This window comes from Tiliqua scincoides, chromosome 3, assembly GCF_035046505.1.
Source record: "Tiliqua scincoides isolate rTilSci1 chromosome 3, rTilSci1.hap2, whole genome shotgun sequence".
Classification (NCBI taxonomy): domain Eukaryota; kingdom Metazoa; phylum Chordata; class Lepidosauria; order Squamata; family Scincidae; genus Tiliqua; species Tiliqua scincoides.
The window spans coordinates 188,004,395-188,024,924 of NC_089823.1; the positions used below are offsets into that span (position 1 = coordinate 188,004,395).

Sequence of the window (20,530 nt, forward strand, 5' to 3'; positions counted from 1 at the left end):
CGAAATTGCAGGCGCAGATTCAAGTGGTCCCATAGGGCAAGCTGGCATAGGGTAAGGGGAATAAAATCCCCTTACTCTGGGTTGCACTCCAGCCTGCACCTACCTTGTGCTGGATTCAGCTCAGGCCAATCAGCCTGCCTGTTCCAGAACAATGTTCCAGCACAAGTTAGGACTGCGCCCTTAATCCAATAGGTTTACACATGGAGTGTGGCAGTTGAACTTAATCTTACCTTCCAGATCCATTTTAAAGTTATTTGTCTACTCCTGGTTAATGTCTCAGAGAGTTTATGCCAAAACAGAACATGAGAGAGAGTTTAACAAGGTAAAAAAGAATACAACAGTGGCATTTTATGTCACTCTGTAACCCAGCCTCCCTGCCAAACTACACTGCCTCACCCACCATCTCACCAGACTCTACTAACAAACCAGCTGTTGGATCCCGGAGTGATCAAACTGTGATAAGCCACACTTGCCTGTTGCTAGGAAACGGTGCATTGCCAAGAGCAACTGTGGTGAGATTTTAACCTTCATTTCGCTGTCTGTCTGTTTGAAGGCTGAGAAGTCCTGCTTTCTCTCCCGATGGGCTACTTTCTTTTTGGTCTTGTTATCAGCTAGACATGGAGAAACAAAATAGTTATATCAGAATTCTGGGAGATATTGTTTAGAAAGAGAAAATGCACACAGGCAACACCCCATTCTCAAATGAACTCTAGAAACTATATGCACAAACATCAAAGCTGCAAAAGAAATTCACACACACCTATGCGATGGTTCATTCACTTGGTTACAAGATTGTGTATCATTTACTACCTGAACAATCTCAATGTTTTCAGTGCTAGAGAATAAACATACGACTGGTCTCTACGGGCTTCAGAAAGCCCTCCAGATGCCACCACAGCTCCAGTCACCTTCAGACAGTTCAGGTTGAGCCAAGCCAAGTTTGGTTCAATGCCGGGGAGCCAAATCCGCGGGTAAAAAAATCCGCAGATAAACAGGCTCAACCTATATTTCAAAAACCCACAATATGAGAAGTATAACTAGAGGTTAAAGCTGTACACAAACATGTACACATCTTGGGAGACACTTTCAATCCGCTCAACTTTCTTACACTACTGTACCGTCTAGTTGAAGCAGATTGAAAAGGGCAAAAAAGATTGCAGTGGTGGAACACTTTACCCCATAGGGGAACTGTCAGCAGCTAACTCTCACATAAAGTATGTAAAAAACACTTCCTGTGATGACACATGTTGGGTATGACAAATGTTTTCAGTTTGACTAGTTCCCAATTTTTTATCACAGTTCTTAAGCAATTTATCTAAAAATGATAAAAAGACAGAACTGCATTAGAAGACAGGCTTCCTACTGGTTAAGGGAAAAGACTCTGGAGTTAATACTCACTGTACAGATCTGTTTCATCTAGAATCTCAGACTTGATGATCTCTTCAATTACATCTTCCAAGGTAACAATGCCCAAGACTTCATAAAAAGGATCCCCTTCCCCTTCATTGTTCACTCGCTGCACTATTGCCAGGTGAGATTTACCTGCACATAGTAGACCAAGACATTAGGATTAGGGCACAACACCTAAAGATTCACAGTGACACAGAACACCACATGATGACATGTATCCTGCAATGTGACAGCAGATGTTTAAAGCAATATTGTCATACTGAAAGACAATCTACAATCTAAAAATGTAACTAGCATTATTGTAAACAGCCTAAAGATGTTCAGGCAGGATAGCTATGTTGTGAGTCCAACAACTCAAGGTGCTTATTTATAGTATTTCCACCCTTATAAGATTCTTATCTTGTGTGTAAGCATCTCTCTCCTTTTCTTCCATTTTATGGTAACTACCAGAAGCCGCTGTCTCCTTTCAGGAAGCTGTGCTATGCGTTTCCAGTATACTCAACGGCATACCAGTTTTCAAGACCTGAATTACTTCTGTGTGTAAATGGCTGACATCAGCAAAACATTCTGGGAATGATTTACTATAGTCTGAGCGTGAGGAAACTTTGATATCTGAAATAAATCTTAGTCACAGTAAAGTTATAATTTTTTTCCATCTACTACCTTTTCCCTAAACACTTAGTGTATTGTGCAGTACTCTTCTCCTGCAGATAGATGAAATCAATCACACAATGAGTTCTTAAAAAGTTCAAAAACTTTCTTCACCACACAGCAGATAACAGCTAACAACAGCAACTCTTGGGTGCCATTCTCAGGCATTTTCTTTGGTTGGGTTTATTCCGTATAGTAAGTCAGATGAATCTTTCAATTATACACAATAATGGGAATGTCACAAAGTCCAATGTGTCTGATTTCATTATTTACTTTCAATGCCAAATGTTTTACAACAGTAATTCTCACACATTTAGCACTGGGACCCACTTTTTAGAATGAGAATCTTTCAGGACCCACCGGAAGTGATGCCATGACTGGAAGTGACATTATCAAGCAGGAAATTTTTTTAGCAATTCTACGCTGCAATCCTACCCATAGTTACCCAGGAGTAAGTCCCATTGACTATCATTGTTAAAAGAATATACATAGTAGCTTGTTAAAAGTACAGGTCTGTAATGTTTCCCCAAATGCAATCACATACCATGGTAGTATCGAGTCTAATATACGTATTAAAAATAAAATATTGAATTGAATGGGAACCCACCTGAAATTGCTCACAAACCACCTAGTAGGTCCTGACCCACTGTTTGAGAAACACTGTTTTACAAGGATCATTAAATGCTTGCTGCATGGACTGCCTCCCCAGCAACTGCTTTACCAAAGTAAATCCAATGCATTTTTTAACAATACAGTAAATTGCACATATCAGAGAGTTTACCAAGAAAAAATTAACCAACTGATCAAAGTCTAGTTAGCAGCAGAATTTCCTAGACATTCAGGGACTGTCTAACACCTCTATACATCAGTCAAATCAGTTTCATGCAGCAATCCTATGGTCACTTACCTGGAAGTAAGTCCCACTAAATTCAGTGGGGCTTACTTCTGAGTAAATATCCATAGTTTGGACACAAGACTACTAGTCAGTTCATCCATAAGCCTGGAAAAAAAAAATCAAAGCAGTTTCATTTGACTCTTTCTCCGACAAAGAGAATTTAGTTCAGGAATGTGGGATTTACGAAACTAAAAAGCATTCAAACTATCCTGTCCAAGTTAAATCATGCTCAAAGAATGATGATATCTTGGAAAAATTAGACCAAGGAGGGGACCTTTTCAACAACTGACATAAACACAGCATCAGGTCAAACCAATTCAGCTTGGTAAGCTTCACATCTGCTTTCCCAGGGACTCAACATAAGCAGTTAAAAACAAATTCTTTGTGAATGCTGTCTGTCAAACGCTAAATTCTTTTGCTATTCCCAGCTTGTGATCATTTAAAAGGAATTTTCCAAAGCAAGGTCTAATATTAGACTCAAAATGAAGTTTCCATTCCACTTACGCGATATTCTCACCAAAGTAACTACTTCATAATCTGATTGTCTTGGAGCTACTCATTTAGATGCAGATGGACATACTTTAAATACCAACTCCACAACACGAGCAAGACTTATCTTGAAGGGACCTTGTTTTACAATGAGAATTGTTATTAGAACAATTATTTGCATTTTAAAATTATGAACATGCTTTGTTCAAGCCCAGAGGATGGTCACGTTACTTCCTTACACAGTTATTATCAAGCTGTCCATTTGCATTCAGACTCTTGGAAGTGCCAAGTCTATTAGGAGTTATGTTATGGCAGCAGATAATATCTGCAGGTCTCTATAATTTCTAATTGTCCTAATCACAGAAAACCAAAATAAGAAAATCTTTTGCCAACAGAAGAATACAAAGGAGCAAGAAATAAAGTGATAATTGATGTTTCCATACAACTACAACACAACTTCCCTGAAAGTTCACACTCTAATAGCCTCTGTATTTTGGTTTTTATTATCATAGACAATACATAACACAGAAAAGAAATAAGTCTGACAAGTTTCTTCACCAAATCCAAACAGCCTTAACCTTTGATGCTAAAAAGGTCATTACAAAAATGCAATTTACAGAAGCCTTAATACATGGTTGGAATTTACAAAACACAAAGGAGGAAACAAGTGAGAGCAATTTTACATTACAGGTGGGGCCTTGGTATTTGCGAGGGATTCATTCTCTGACCCCCCCCCCCCTCCCACGGATGCCAAAAACTGCAAATAAGAAAATCCATGGTTTTGGTCCCTTTACACCATCTGAGGGTGACTGGAGCTGTGCTCCAGAGGGCTTTCCAAAGCCCAGAGACGCCATGCATATCCACCCACGGCCTCTGCGGGCTTCAGAATGGCAGGAACAAAATGCTACTTCTGATTTCCTGGAGGGCTTCCCGGACCTCAGAATGCCTTATAAAGCATAAAAACATCACTTTGTTACTTACTTCCTGAGTAAAACTGGAAGTAGTTTTTTTCCAGCCATAACGGCCAATCTGAATCCCGCAGAAGCCGTGAGCGGATGCGCACAGTCTATGCAGACCTCAGAAAGCCCTTTGGAGGTGACCAGAGTGCAGTTCCAGTCACCTTTAGAAGGTTCAGACTGGGCCTAGTCTGACTCAATGTGAATCTGGGGGTCAAGCATTAAACCAGATCTGTGGATATAAAATCCACAGATAAACAGGCTCCACCTGTATATCAGAACTTGGGTAATTGGTTTATTGAACTGTGATTAGTTAAATTATTAGTTTTAATAATTATTGGTTTGTCTAAACTATAGTTTGAATAAACCACAGCTTCCCAAGTTGAGAGAAAATGGGAAATTGCACTTTATTCAAAACTATAGAAGTAAAAGCTTTCAATCTCACTTCATGCATAAGTGATCTGGTTGTATATAACATACCCTGAAGACTTGAAGACACCAAAATTGTCATTTTTGTCAATATGGGTGTGTAGTACTACGTGAGATTATAAGTAGAGCTGCAAGCTAATTTAATTAGTACGGTGGTTCTCAAACTGTGGGTTGCAACCCGATGCCTAGGTGGGTAGCAAGCTGGGCACACCTGCCCTTGCGTCTGCTTTGGTTCCAAATTGGAGCCAAACTGACAACTAGAGGCCCTTCCAGGGTTCAGCCCATCTCTGGCAGCTGCTCCAACATCACACCAGCTCAGGATGGCCTCCAGAGGCCTCTGAGATTCTCAGAAAAGGCTCCAGAAGTGACTTTTGAGTCCCTTTGGTTTTCCAATAGGGACCAGAAGTGACTCAGAAGTCCATTTCTGAAGCCCGTGCAGGTCTTAGAAGGCGATCGCAGGCAGATGTGACATCAGGGAGACTGCCAGAGGTGGGCTGCAACACTACCCACCAAGGATGAGGTTGATTGCAGCCCATGTAAGTTTGGGAATACTGAATTACGAGTAGAATATTAATATTAATAAATTTAAGCTTTAGTTAGTTGATTTGGTCACTGAAGGCAAATTGTAGGTGATTAGACTGATTAGAGAGTTTAAGGCATGTTTCTACAGCCACTTTGGTTCAAGTGTGTACTGTAATATAAAGGAACAAAAATACAGTACTGGGTTGAATAATGAGTTGTTGTTTCCTTTCCTTCCAACAAGTAGAAGCTTTTGTTTATTAAACCGCAAGTTCTCACACTTCCTGCATCATCTGAAAAAGGCACTTACATTGAAAATTTCGTTATATAAAAAGGGGTTCTGTTATTACATTAAAAGACATTTGACTAACCAAGTAGAAAAATGCTCTTTAGGTACAAGAGAAGGTAAAGGGATCTGTGTGTGCATGGGAGGGATAAATAGTGTCTAGGTCAGTAATTTTCAACCTTTTTCATCTCACGGCACACCGTCAAGATACTAAAATGGTCAAGGCACACCTTCAGTTTTTTAACAACTGACAAGGCACACTATGCTGTCTATGGTGGCTCACATCCCCCATTGGCCCTACTAATAAATGGCCCTCTCCAAAATTCTCGTGGCACACCTGAGGACCATTCGTGGCACACCAGTGTGCCACAGCACAGTGGTTGAAAATGGCTGGTCTAGGTCATCAGGGGAGGGAGAAGATATCATTTCTTAATTTGCTATGGAACTACATTCATATTCTAAAAAAAGAGGAAGTGTGATTATGCAATTTAAGACAAGAATTTTTTTAATTCCCAAAAGATCCAAATAAATTTAGGTATAATAGAAAGTTAGGACATTTTGCCATCTTGGTTCTGAAAGGCTCTACCTGGTAGAAGTAATGTGTAATAATAAAAATATATGAACACACTCTAATATTCATGCAAATCTGTATCTGGGGAATGATTAATTATAAGTCTGCAGTCCATTATAGGCATGATGCTTACTCCACACAGGAGTTCTGGATAGTTGATCATTATCCCCCATCCCCAACTCCCAGTAGCCTTAATAGCAGAAACTTGATCTGACACTCATCTCAAACAACAGGTTTACAATGGATCAGTGGAAAGATCGTGAATACTGCTTGCAATACTCAAACCAGAACTGAAAGCCAGAGAATTGCTTTCTACAATTCTTGGAATACAAACATACACAAAGTAGCTTTTTCTGCAGGTTGTTTATTTTTTAAGCTGTATTGACAGAAGTTCTGATCTGGTATCCAGCTCAGTTTAGGACTGAGCAATTTGTTTGCTACAATATCTAACAGGAATTCAACCTCAATATGTCTGGGCTCATTTCAAAACAAAATTCATTTTTACCTCGATATTATCAACCAACTCCCAAGTTCTTTCTTCCCATTAATGTCTCAGAGAGTCTCTAATATCTTGTCTAAATAAATCTTGAGTTTTGTCGTTACAACCACCTTGTGTAAATCAGAAAAAAGATCTGCTGAATCAAGTGGTAGTTTGCACATATAAATCGGTATCTGAGGAACTAAAAAATAAGGTTTCTGATTTTTCCTCAGAAACAAGAGGAAGACACTAATATATGTGAAATATATAATTTTATATGAAATATAAAAGAATCTAGATCCCTGACACTACCAGGTGGGTATCTGTCATAATGGGACACCAGGTTAAGGCTCTTGCTATTTAATTATCTTTATATACAAAAATCTGAGTTTTTCAAAGCTATACATGATGAAAGGATAATTTCTTGACAAAAGGAGGTTGTCAGTGTCCTTTGTTTTGTTATAGAATGTCATCTCCATTGGACATATTGTCAATAGATGTAGAAACAAGAGCTTTTTGGAAGGAGAAGCTGTTAGCAAAACTCCAGAAAAAGAGCAGGCACTATTTTCAGCTCCTTATGTACCATCCACAGAGCAGCCTTTCATAACTGATGCAAGCATATCTTGTGCCAAACTAAATCCTGGCAGAGTTAACAATGCCAAAAGTTGCCCATTACAAGGTGTAACTGAGAAGAGCACGTAGTTCAGAAAGAGACTTGATAGTCATATCCAATTCTTTTGCTTAGAAGCCTATGCCTGTAGCAAGTAGTAGAACAGCACTAAACACATTAGCACTCCTGTGGAGAAATATTAAAAGCTAGTTTTAGTCGGTGGAGAACCAGCTTGAAGGTACCTGCCATCTCAGTATTCACATGTGCAAATCTGTAAATAAAAGTATGATCGAGCAGTCCACAGAACTTTGAGATTCAGAGATAAGTATGATTGGTTTTGATGGAATGAAATTTTTAAACTACATCAGAGAATGGAAAACACCTGTATTAGGATTTCTGGACACATTGTTATCTGCTGAAATACTGGGAGGGCAATTTTCCAAAACTTGTAATCTAAATGAAGTAATCAATAATGCAGGCTACTTAATGACCAAGGACTGCTTTGAATATGATGAATCTGCTACACAGATAGTACTATTATTATTATTACGTACATAGTACAATTAATGTGTATGAGAAAAGAAGACAGGTCCCTGCCCCCAGGGGCTTACAATCTAGACAGACAAGTGAGGAAGGGGCAGGATTTGGTGATATGGTAAATTGGTGAAGACTCTGCAATTATTTCATGTACATGTACACTTTCATGTACATGTACACTTGGGCATAGTTTCAGGATGTAAAGAGACCAAATGCTTGCACTGAAGATTTCAGAGAAAAGGTAGGTTTCAAGTATGAAATTGAAGGAAGTAAGAGAAGAGACATCACACCAGTGATCTGAGAGGGAGTTCTACGCATAATGACAGCACCTGAGGGTAGGAGAGCTGAAGAAACAAAGGTCACAAGCAGGAGAGTAGTGGGATATGAGAGCAGACAGATAAGGAAGGGCAAGGCCATGGAGGACTCTCAAGATAAGAAACACAGTTTGATGTCAGATTTCTTTTTTAAGCCTGTACAGCACTATAAAGAATAAAAGGACAAGTTCACTTTAAAAGTTTACAAGTTCTAAATCCTTGTCAAATGTAGCTTTGGCTGCCTTTAGTTTCACTGTCTACTAAAATGTATGGCTGTAACCATTAAAACTTTGCCAATAATAATCACTGCTTAGTACCAAGTTCCACTAAAGGAACTGAATGAGACCCTGCACTACAAGCTCCAAACTACTGCAGGGCAAATAAAACTTTTCATAGCCACTATATTTGTAAAGTTTAATGACAGCATTTTTAAAATGGGAATCATGCAGAGCAATAAAAATTTCACAACAAACAGAAACTATCTCTGCAATACATTGTACACTGCACTGCTCAACAGACTGCCCAACCATACCAAAAGAGATCGGTCTTTTTCATAGTGTTCTTTGTCACTTTTGTGATTTCAGTAGTTGATTGCATTCAAGGTGTAGCCTTAATCTTCAGAACTCATGGGGAGTGGGATGAACCACCAATACCAACTGATCCAGACAGGATGTCATCTTTTTGGAACCTCTGAAAAACTCTAGCAAAACCTATGAACTCTGAATCACCTTGCCCAAAATCTTAGATATTCTGGAGATTCAACAAGGCTGTCCTGTTTGCCAAGCTTCATTCTAATTCAGGCACGAAAGTCTCTTAGGTTTATGGTCTATGAACCACATCTCCAGCAGATCACATACAATTTCTGTCCTCTACCTTTTCTTTCTCTTCACATTCCACTGGTGATAAGCTTGTGATCATCAGGCCAGCCACATCACTGAAACAAAAAGATAGAGAAAGGTAATTGACCATGAACAATAAACATGCTATGCAAAGTTGTCTCAGTTACTCCTCAGTTACTTCTCTTTAAAGAAAGGAAGGAAAGTGGACATAGCAAGTGGATGAGTCGAAGGAGTATATTGTGCAACTTGTATCTACATTTATCCTTGTGGACAGAGATGGGGAAAAGAAGTGGGACATGGAAAGAAGAGAGCAAACTATACATATTTGGAAAGAAGAGTAGAGAAAGAAAGCAAAGAGGACTGACTGGAAAAGTAAAGAATAGCGGGTGAAGAAATACTTGTGAGAATATAACAGCAGGACAAAATAGCAAGTTATAGAATAAATGAGGAATTAAAGGCACTGCTATGATAGCACATTCTTTCCACCCACCCTTTCCTCTCTCTGATTATTTCATCCCAGTCATGCATGATAGGTGACAAACTGACCCTTATCATACCCTTTTACAAAAGAACTGCCAAGATGGCAGTTAATGATATAGATAAGCCAATACAGCATAGTTTAGCTTACCAGTAGTAAAAGTACCATGAGTAGTGTTGCCTCTTGTGCTGGCCTTCTGCACCCTGGTGCAACCTCGTAAAGAAGGCGCTGTGCTGGCTGTCCAGGTCTTAAACTCCTCAGAACTTAGTAGTTAATGCTCTGATCTCTCTCTGGAATCTCAAACAAGTAGATTCTTTGAAGAAATTGTTCCCATGCTTATAAAAAAGGCACTCAAAGGTAGAATTTGAACTTTCTTCAACAGTTGTAACAATGGCAGTTCTTGTAGGTATGCAGCAGAATACAATGTGCCATGCATTGGATGTTTATGCAACTTTTACAGATTTTTCAAGACGAATAAGAAAACCATCTTCAGGAATGCTTTCACAGGCACTTAATACATTGGGGTCTGGCAACAGTTACATCAGTTATTGCTATCCATGATTCCCCTAAGACTCCGGCACAGGCTAAAGCCTCCTTGTGATGTGCATCATTCTTGGATTTCCTCACCAGGTACACCTGCAGATCCTGGTGCCCCATATGGGAGTAAAAAAACTGATTCTCATCTTACAGTTGCTTAGAAACAAACAAGTAGAGCTCCAGCTTGCTTCCTTCCATGATCTTGAAGCCGTTTCTGGTTGCTGGCAGTAATTTGATGGCAAAAACAAATATGCAGAGAAAGAGAGTTCACCCCTGATTTTTCATACATGGAATTAAATAGCTAGTCTCCTAGAAAATATACTGAGATCTGAAATTTGAGCACATTCATCATGATAGTTGAAGTGGGAGGTTACTTATAAAATACAGTATCAGAAGATACAGTATTGAGTTGAGATAAAACAAAAGCTCTTGTCAAGGTAAAAGACTCTACTCTCAAACTATGGTTAGAAATAAATTTTTCCTTACTAATGAATACTTCAAACAATATTTTACATAGATATTAGGTTTACATAGATTTACATTCACATTCCTGCCAATCACACACATACCTCCAACACATCTATTTTTTTAAATTTGGGGTGAATTTAAGAGAAGTCCCATAATTGGTTTTAATTTGGATCTACTGGCACTCACACTGAAAATTCTAAAATGTTTAATGAACACGGCAAGTTGTACTGAAAGTTCCTTTTAAATATGTAACACAACATCTGGTGACAACTATAAACAGATTGTCATTTGCTCAATTTAGTAGAATACGAAATGAGACTTGAGTTTTAAAAGGACAAAAGCTTTTGTTATAGCAAATTGTTTTTGCTTGCTTAAAAAAGTTCCGGAAAAATTGCCCTTATTAACCAAACTTTTCATTCCAAGATGAATACAACTCTAGAAATTGTCCCATTTAGGGATGTTCCTGCCTTAACAGGAGGACACTGAATGGCCTAATCAACAATTATATTCTGTAGTTCAGTGTACAGTTTTGCATAATAAGAATGATTACAGCATCTTGAGTTATATTGCAAGTATGACCTGAATGAGATACAAAACTATTTGGCTGGTCCCCTGACACCAATTTACCTTCAGTAAATTGATTCAATTGATTTAAATATTAAGAACTAGAACTACCCAAAAGAAGGAAGAGAAAACATAACAAATGATCAGTATCAGAAGATTGTTTTCCTGATGTCCTTGTATTTTCTTAAAAATATTAGGTCTAACCCACGGGCACTACGTACACATGAAAGCTCTCGCACAACAACAGTTTACCCACTCAGTACAGTAGGGTCTCCCAAACTATGTGTCGCAAACCCATGCCAGGTGTGTCCACCCTCACCTCAGTTTAGCTCCAAATTGGAGACATTCAAATATGGGGAGGCTCCAGAAGCCTCTTCTGGATTGCGCTATGCCAGCAACCCACTCCACAGGCTTCTGCAGACCTCAGAATGTCTCAAAAAGTTACTTCTGGGTTTCAGAAGGCAATTTCCAGTTTGCCTACAAAAACCGGAAGTAGTTTTCAGAGACTTTACAGGCCATTCCGAGGCCTGTAGAGTGGGTCACTGGGCCAGTACAGCCTGGAAGAGGCCTCTGGGGCCTCCTCCAGCACCAACAGGATCATCGGCCAGATGAGGCGGGTCACACTGTGGGAAAGATTGGGAATTGCTGCAGCACAGTATTCGGGACTGTTCCATATGCACATTGCTACTGCATGCATGCAGATACAGCCGATGTTGCAATAATGATAGGAATTTCACGTGCATGTTGAAGCTTCTTGCATAAACTGGAATGCCCAAAGAGTTGCTGAGTGGGCTGATGTAATGGAAGCAAGGCCCATTAACTCCAACTGAAGTTATTTCTGTGAAACTTACTGAAGATCAGTATGAGTCAGTTGTGTTTTCACAGATTTAGGTAATACAGTCAGCCCACTTTAGTTACACATATTCAACCACATGCACTCAGCAAACAAACAAGGAAAAACAAAGGTTTAAATAGCTCAGGTAATTCTGCATGCCATTCCACCTACTAAATATGTGCCTAAGTTCTGACAATGAAGCTGTTGTTCCCTCAGCCAGTCACAGTTCCTGTGAGCCACTTGTAATTTTTTAAGATAAGGGATTTTTTTTAGTATATGTGATTTTAGCTTTATGCTAGGGGTTCCCAATCCATGGTCTGCAAAACCACAGATATTCCATGGGACCATCCATGGGAAGTGCTCCGCAAGCTGACAAAGCCCAGCGGTCGGCTGGTGAGCAGAGCGCTGTGCTCTTGTCGCTTCGCTAGCATTTGTATGGGGCCCTTCGGCCCTCCTTGGTCCAGATTGGGCCCAATTTCGCCATCATCACACCATCACCACATCCTCCCATGGCTGTGCACTCAGTGGTCTGCAATGCACCTGAGTGCGGGCACAGTGGTCCACGCTTGCTGGCGGGTAGGGAACCGCTGCTTTACATGCTAACTCCGGAAAAGGTTTGGGTTGACTGTATTTGAAAAATTAGGTCATGATTATATTTTCTTTATAAATATATCCTACTTCCTTGCAATAATTCTTGATAAAGTCTATCTTTTTTGGCATGTGTTTACCATTTCAATTTGGCAGTACAACATTTGTAAAGGAGGCATTTAAATCTATTTCCCTCCTTTCTGTACACCACTTCAAAAATGTAAGTTTACTATGTATGTAAGTCTACTTACTTACTACTTAAGTCTACCATGGAAAAATGTAAGTGTTTTCCAATGAGTTAGGTGCTATTTAGATCACAGCAGTGACATAGTGGTACCCAGAACACCTAAAAAAGCCAGTATTTTAATTTGAAATGTCAGCATTTAAAAAAAAATTTTTTTAATTAAGATGTCCATCAACCAATTTCTGCATGGCCCACAGGTGTACACATTTGGTCCCTGATGTGTATATGCAACACTGGGCAGAAATGGCTTAAATACTAGTTCATACCTTGGAAAATTGCAAAGCTTCAAAGTTCAACAAATAACATATATAAAGAAAAAAAAACAAAGTATAGCAAAGGAGACAATATGGCAGAATTCCCATGGGAAGCAAATGCATTTGAATTTTTATTGATCTACAGTACATGAAACATTAGAACTGTGACCATTTGAATCTAGACTTCCACTAAGAATGATGAAGGGAAAAGAGCAGTGGAAAACCATGACGCAGGAAAACTGAGGCCAGTTTTGCCAGAGAAAAATATTGTGTCTGCAGGAAGACTCTTTGGTACTGTGATCAAGAAAGCCAAAACAACCAAGATAAAATTCCAAAAGACAAACATGCAGCAGAAGAGACACATTCTGAATCAAGAAAAATTCAAGAAGCTACTAACAGTCCTCTAGTTTCCCCACATAGATTTCAATTTCCAAGATAGGTTAACTGTTTGATACACTCAGAAAATATGGTTTCCCCACAGACTTGGTTGTTTTACTAATGGGCAGATACAGACTTTCTTCCTTTGGGTATTTCAATATTACCGTAGTACTTCCACATTTGCCCCAAACAGTCTTCCCTTACCATTCATCACTACCGTAAGAAGCAGCAACTAAGGCTTTCTGGAGCAAAATTATCTATATGGGCAATAAAATCCTAAGGGCTAATGTGTCAACGGGCCCTGAATTATGTCTTCTAACATACATGAAAGTAAAAGAAATTATTTTGTTTTATATGATAGTAGGTACTAGAGTACTTTATGGAAAATACTGGAAACAGACAAATATCACAACTGAGAGTGTGGTTAAGTTACACTGCTGTACCTTGCTACAGTGAAAAAAAATCACTTGATATATGTATTCCAATCATGGGGGAAATTTCTCCAAATAAATATGGGGAAGGGTGGAAATGTTTTGGAGTTTTCTAGAACACTAAACAAATGTGAAAATCAATAAACACTTTCTTCTCCTACAATACCTTTAACCATCCTTCAACTATTATCTTTTTCATGAATTGCCATATACAAACCAACTGAAAACGGTATATAATTAATACATACTTTAATTCTTGGTAAATTTATTAATATCAAAGTTATGTGTTTGTAGTAATTATAACTAGTTTGTTTTGCAATATTTTTATACTTGTGCTTATTATCGATTGGGGTGGGGGGAGAACAAAAGAAAGGACAGTTAAAAAAGCAAGGACATTGCCAGCAGAGGGAGCAGGAAACTGCCATCTGATTTTCTTAAGACAAAAGGCACTGTGGAACAGAGCCCAAACTCAGAATCAGGAACTTCAGTTGTAGATGTATGCAAAAACAGATAGTTAAAATATTGCATGTTCAAAAAATGTACCTAAAAGTAGTAAAAGGAAGTGTTTTGAAGGATCCCAAACACCTTAACAGATTTCAGCTCATAGCAGTGTACGTGGGTAAGATAACTAAGGGTGCAACCTTATACTTCGGAAACACTATTCTGACTGGCACAGGATATAGCTTATGCCCTTGGATGCCAGTTTCATCAATGGGTGTGCCATGGACACCTGTGATAATGCCACACCGATCTACCTCCAATGGTAGTGCAACTACCATCAGCACAAACACCCAAAAGATGTAGAAAGATGGAAGGGATATGGATGGCAAAAAGATGAATTAATAATAACAACAACAACAACAACAACTTTATTTTTACCCCGCCTTTCTCCCCGAAGGGACTCAAGGCGGCTGACCAGATTAATGCATGTCATATCCTAAACCCACTTCACACACACTCCACTGTCAGCAAAATGCTACACCAACATCAGAGCTAGCACAAGAATTCAAAAAGCCATAGGAAACAAAAAGGAGATGAGAGAATGCCAGAAACTGTCAACTTCCACCTGCTCCTCCGCCCTGTCCATTTCCCTGTGGCAGAGCAAAGGATACAGCCTATAGTTTGCAGCCAATCATGGTATACCAACCTGAGTACAAAACCCCTGATAGGGACACCAGAACTCAGACTACAGAACACGCAACATGGAGATATGCCTCTCTGGTTTCATGTCATGCCCACTTAGAGCATGTGCTGTGTGCATGCACACACAAATTACAGGTATAGAGAAAGGACATTTTGCATAAACAGATTGCAGCCATCACAACATGTATCACAAGACACTTTGTAAACAACTGTTGTCTCAGAATTCTTAGGGCAGGTACTCTATGCAAGGAGGACTCCACACACAAACACCCAAGTGGAAGGTCCGGTACGATACCCTAAATGGGGACCAAAGCCAATTCACCTCACACACATAAACAATGAAAGGAAGAGAAACCCAGGCAGTGACACACCAGTGCTACATATCTGTCTCATGTCCCTACTCTCAAATACTGATCCTTCAGCAATGCCAAATGTGTCTTTGCTGTAAACTATGTTGCCCAGCAATCCCTTCCTTTTGTAACAACTAATAGCAGTGAACATTTGGTCTCAGTGAAAGTCAAAGAAAATACTTCAACCACTACCACTGTTGGCCAAATGCAGATGTCTCCCTGCATCTGTGGATACAAGGGACCACTTTAAAAATGGATAGAAAGTTTAAGAAGCCCAAAATAGCTTTCCCTATCAATGTGCAGTGAAACAGCTGCGTTTTGAGGGCTCTAGACAGTCATTTGAGTTACCTGCAGCCTTTTCTGGGTCCTTCTCTTTGTCCAGGCTTGCCCCAGAATGTATCACTATGTAAAGAGAAGAGCTGACCTAACCTCAAAGAGGCTGTAGGGAGCTCAGAAGGCTGCCTGGAGTCCTCAAAACATGGAATCCATTGGGGGGGGGATCCAAAATGGAACTCCTGAGGCCCCAGGGGGGTGCCAGTACTCACTTAGAATCTTTTTGTTTTTCAGGACTGCAGCATCGCCACATGGGACAGAACAGTCATTTTTTGCATAGTTCCACTGCAACTCTCCCTCCACATAAGAGGAAAAGTTAATGCCCCAACCCACCATACTCTCATCTGCAATGGGGCAGTGCTGCACTTGCACCCAGGCAGTACTATTCTTTCACAAACACTGACCATGCGTTCCAATCACATAATCAGCACATATAGCTGATTAAGCTGTTTGTCTTGCTATGCTCTCTGTGCTCCTCTTTGTTCTCCACAGGCAGCTATCCAGTAAGCAAAGAGGACATAGGACCCACCACATGGTCAGCTATGCAGGCCACAGAAGAAGCCGTGGAGAACACGGCTGAACACGGAGAACACTGCTTCCAGTGACCAGCTATTCCTCTGTGCAGTTGCTGACCTACTTCCACAGTCCCTATTGCTTTGTAAACTTTAGAACAGACAGCAAACTAACTGGTGTAGCCAGACCAATACCTGCTACTTGGCTGTTTGTCAGATAACTTGCAAAAGGGCAAAAGCCCTGCTGGGATGAGATGGCTAGCAACTCTGCTTAGTTGTTTCACTTTCAGATGCTAGTGCAGCTTCAGTATAGAATTCTGCCATGAAATAATAAAAAAATCTCAGGGATCCTTAAAAAAAATTGCTAGTTTGTGAAAAGGTAAACCCAATAAAACTGAACAGGGAAAGAAGAGATAACATCAAGTTAAGAAAATATGTAGTGCAGTGGTTCTCACACATTTAGCACCGGGACCCACCAGGATAGAATGAGAATCTTTCCGGACCCACTGAAAGTGACCGGAAGTGACAACATCAAGCAGGAAAATTTTTACCTATCCTAGGCTGCAGTCCTACCCACACTTACCCTTTAAGTTTCCTTTACTATCATTGTTAAAAGAATATACACAGTAGTTTGTTAAAAATACAGTTCTATAACAATTCTCCAAATTCAGTCACATCCCAGGGTAGCATCGAATATATTAAAAATAAAATATTGAAATGAATGGGGACCCACCTGAAATAGTCTCGCGACCCACCTAGTAGGTCCCAACTCACAGTCTGAGAAACACTGCTGTAGAGGAATTGCCATTTATGTTTCAAAATTGCTCAGCATAATGGTGTGTCATTCACTATAGCTGCATTTTTTGACTGTGCTTCTTAAATTAATAAATGTACAAATAAAAGCATTCATACAGTGTACATTCTGATATGTTGCAGTAACCATGTCCCAGACTTTGCATGCTCATGTGTCTTCACAATGTTCAGAATCTTGCGCTCATCTCAGGACTCTTTCCTCTATTATCTCCCATCAAATCAGTCTTACTATGTTAAACATATGATCAAAAGATATTCCCAAATTTTCCTGGCTGTAGTGCATACCTTTCAGCTTTCTATATCCAACAGAACAGAAGGCATCAAAGATCTCCACAGTCCCTTCCAACTCGCTACCACACAGCTGGCAGCTAGAAGCCTCAGCCTGTTTAGCCCATGATTCCTAGGCAATTGATTAACAGAGGGTTTCAGACAGTCTTGTCTGCTACTCCTTTAACTGCTGCTCCTTTAACTTTTCAAATTAGTTAAAGGAGAAGGCAGTAGGCAGCTCTATGGGAGCATCCTTTCATAAGCAAAGTAAGTGACTAAACCTAAGGCTCAAAATTAATCAGGCAATCATAATCTTTTGTGATGGCTCCCTCAGCAATCTACATCCGTTAGCAAACAAAAACAGACCAGAGGAAATGATGTGAAAACAGGAGAGGACAACATGATAAGTTCTTTATTAGATCATTACTTAATGAATTCCACAACAGAACAAGTTATACCTGATTGTGGGTTAGTGAAAGCCAGAAAACAAACCAATTTGCCCACCTCTCTTTTTGGTGAGATGTTTTATTTATGAGTCAATTCTAGACCAATTGAAAGATTGAAGTAGAGATATGCGTTGTACTCCTGTCTCATGTATGGGTTAGACAAACAAGCCTGACTAATCCTAACAAAGAGGAAATGTTTCTCAAGTTCACACTGGGGCTATATTTTAGCTATTTTTGAAGTGACTGTCTAAAAAAAGGATGCAGATTACACAAATAGCTATTTTACCTTACTGTCCCACAAGAATAAAATGAATTTTTTCCACTCACATTTTCCCACTAGCAAATGTGACAAATATTTCAAACTGTTTCTATAAAAGTAGTTGCAAACTATATATATAGAAACTTGAGTATTTACAGAAATATGCAAAGTTAGAGCAAAAGGGGAGTGGGGAAGGGAATGAATGTGTTTTCAATTTATGACTTAAGCAAGTTCCTGAACTTGAAGCATATTTTTTTCATTTAGAATTCAAAAATCATGTGATTAATTCACATTTTTAAAGTTCAAAAACAAAATTAAAAACACACCAATCCTAAATAACTAGAGCAAAATCTTAGTAACAAGTTCTCAAAGTAAAAAAGATCTCAGAATCAATTCACACTTGCAGTAAGAATAGAAGCTGCTTGCAACCACATGGAACTCCATGTGAAAAGCTGTTTGAATAAAGTGGCTTCCCACTCTGTACCAAAGATTTTCAGTCTTCGTTCAAGAGAGAATTCAGATCAGCCACTTTGTATGACCCTGTTTCCTCATTATTAAAGGCCAGAAACATGTAATCCTGTCACCACTTCATCTGGAATCATAGGTCCAGATTTGATGACAGCAGTCAACAAAGAATGGTCATATGAGAAACAGACAGAATAGAGTGGGGTAGTGCAGTTTACTAGAGTAATGGATCAGTTATCGCACCCTCCGAACATATCTGAAAGTATTCTCAAAATGGCTTGTTTACACACATGCAGAGCTATTTCTTTTCAATGCAACATGCAATCTTTCCTTCTCTATGCAGGTCGGCATGGTACTACTATCAGAAACAACACACTATCAAGCATTAAGAAATATTTTCCAACTCCATTTTATCTTCAGTAGTCCCAAAGGCTGCTAATGGAACACATCCCATGGCCTCCCTCACCATATTATGCTGCAGAACTGTTGCTAAGGCAACAGGGATAATTAAACATGAATGGCTGCACAATACCATCATAGCAGCAGAAAGAAAGGGACAGAGTAGAAAAATGCTACAGATAAATTATTTTTCAGTGTGTTACTATAATGGATATGGTTAGCATTGAAAGAAGAACCTAACACTCATCTAGTGATATATTACTAAACAAAAACAACAAAACCCCCACAGTATTTCCATACTATCAGTAATGCACACACAGACCCTTGCAATTTCTTCTGCACAGGAATTGCCATATCGGAACAAGGGAAGCCATACCTGTTGCTAGTCATCTTTATTTTAGTCATGTATTTGCCTGCGCTGACAGGCTTCCTTGGACTCCAAAACAGTCCTCAGCTATATACTGCGGGAAGATGCAAAGTTCTATCCCCGAACTCCAAGGTGTCAGAAGATACAACTTGAGTGAGCAGTGTGCCTCTTTCATTGACTGAGAATTCATGGCAAGGGTGAGATTTGAACTGGGGAAGTTCTGAATCACAGTTCAAACTCTTAGCCATGATGGTGCACCAACTCTGAAGCTGTCAAAGGATATCATGTGACAGATCAGGAGAGAGATCTTGGGGTGGTGGTGGACAGGTCGATGAAAGTGTCGACCCAATGTGCGGCGGCAGTGAAGAAGGCCAATTCTATGCTTGGGATCATTAGGAAAGGTATTGAGAACAAAACGGCTAGTATTATAATGCCGTTGTACAAATCGATGGTAAGGCCATACCTGGAGTATTGTGTCCAGTTCTGGTCACCGCATCTCAAAAAAGACATAGCGGAAATGGAAAAGGTGCAAAAGAGATCGACTAAGATGATTACGGGGCTGGGACACCTTCCTTACAAGGAAAGGCTACGGCGTTTGGGCCTCTTCAGCCTAGAAAAGAGACGCCTGAAGGGGGACATGATTGAGACATACAAAATTATGCAGGGGATGGACAGAGTGGATAGGGAGATGCTCTTTACACTCTCACATAACACCAGAACAAGGGGACATCCACTAAAATTGAGTGTTGGGAGAGTTAGAACAGACAAGAGAAAATATTTCTTTGCACAGCGTGTGGTTGGTCTGTGGAACTCCTTGCCACAGGATGTGGTGACGGCATCTGGCCTGGACGCCTTTAAAAAGGGATTGGACAAGTTTCTGGAGGAAAAATCCATTACGGGGCACAAGCCATGATGTGTATGTGCAACCTCCTGATTTTAGAAATGGGCTATGTCAGAATGCCAGATGCAAGGGAGGGCACCAGGATGAGGTCTCTTGTTATCTGGTGTGCTCCCTGGGGCATTTAGTGGGCCGTTGTGAGATACAGGAAGCTGGACTAGATGGGCCTATGGCCTGATCCAGTGGGGCTGTTCTTATGTTCTTATCATGAAATATCAGATTTTGGCACAGTGCATGCCCATTGCGACTTGGCTTGAAAAAATATCAAGTCCTTCAAGTCATGAGTCTGAGTCATTTCAAGTCACAAGTCCTTGAGCAAAAATGCACAAAAGAAAGCAAGTAAGCAAGAAAGCAAGTAAGTAGTAATGGGGTGTGTAAGTAAGCAAGAACTCCCCCCCCCCGCAAGAGATAGGGACTAGAGTAATTTCGAGTCTACTCTTTTTTCAAGTCACTTGCCATGAGTCAAGTTGCAGTGAGGGTCGTCCACGACTCAAGTCAACTCAAGTTGTCAAAAGCA

At 39.9% G+C, this 20,530-nt stretch overlaps 1 protein-coding gene across 1 annotated transcript in view; it reads right to left on the reverse strand.

Annotated features, from left to right (window-relative positions):
• Window positions 1–20,530, reverse strand: part of CNNM2 (cyclin and CBS domain divalent metal cation transport mediator 2) — a 138,584-nt gene that overhangs the window by 17,230 nt on the left and 100,824 nt on the right. Inside the window, exons 2-3 of the mRNA XM_066621472.1 lie at window positions 1,399–1,542; window positions 474–611 (exon numbers count right to left, since the gene is read on the reverse strand). Of these exons, the coding sequence (XP_066477569.1) occupies window positions 474–611; window positions 1,399–1,542 (282 nt within the window). The remainder of the gene's footprint in view (window positions 1–473; window positions 612–1,398; window positions 1,543–20,530) is intronic.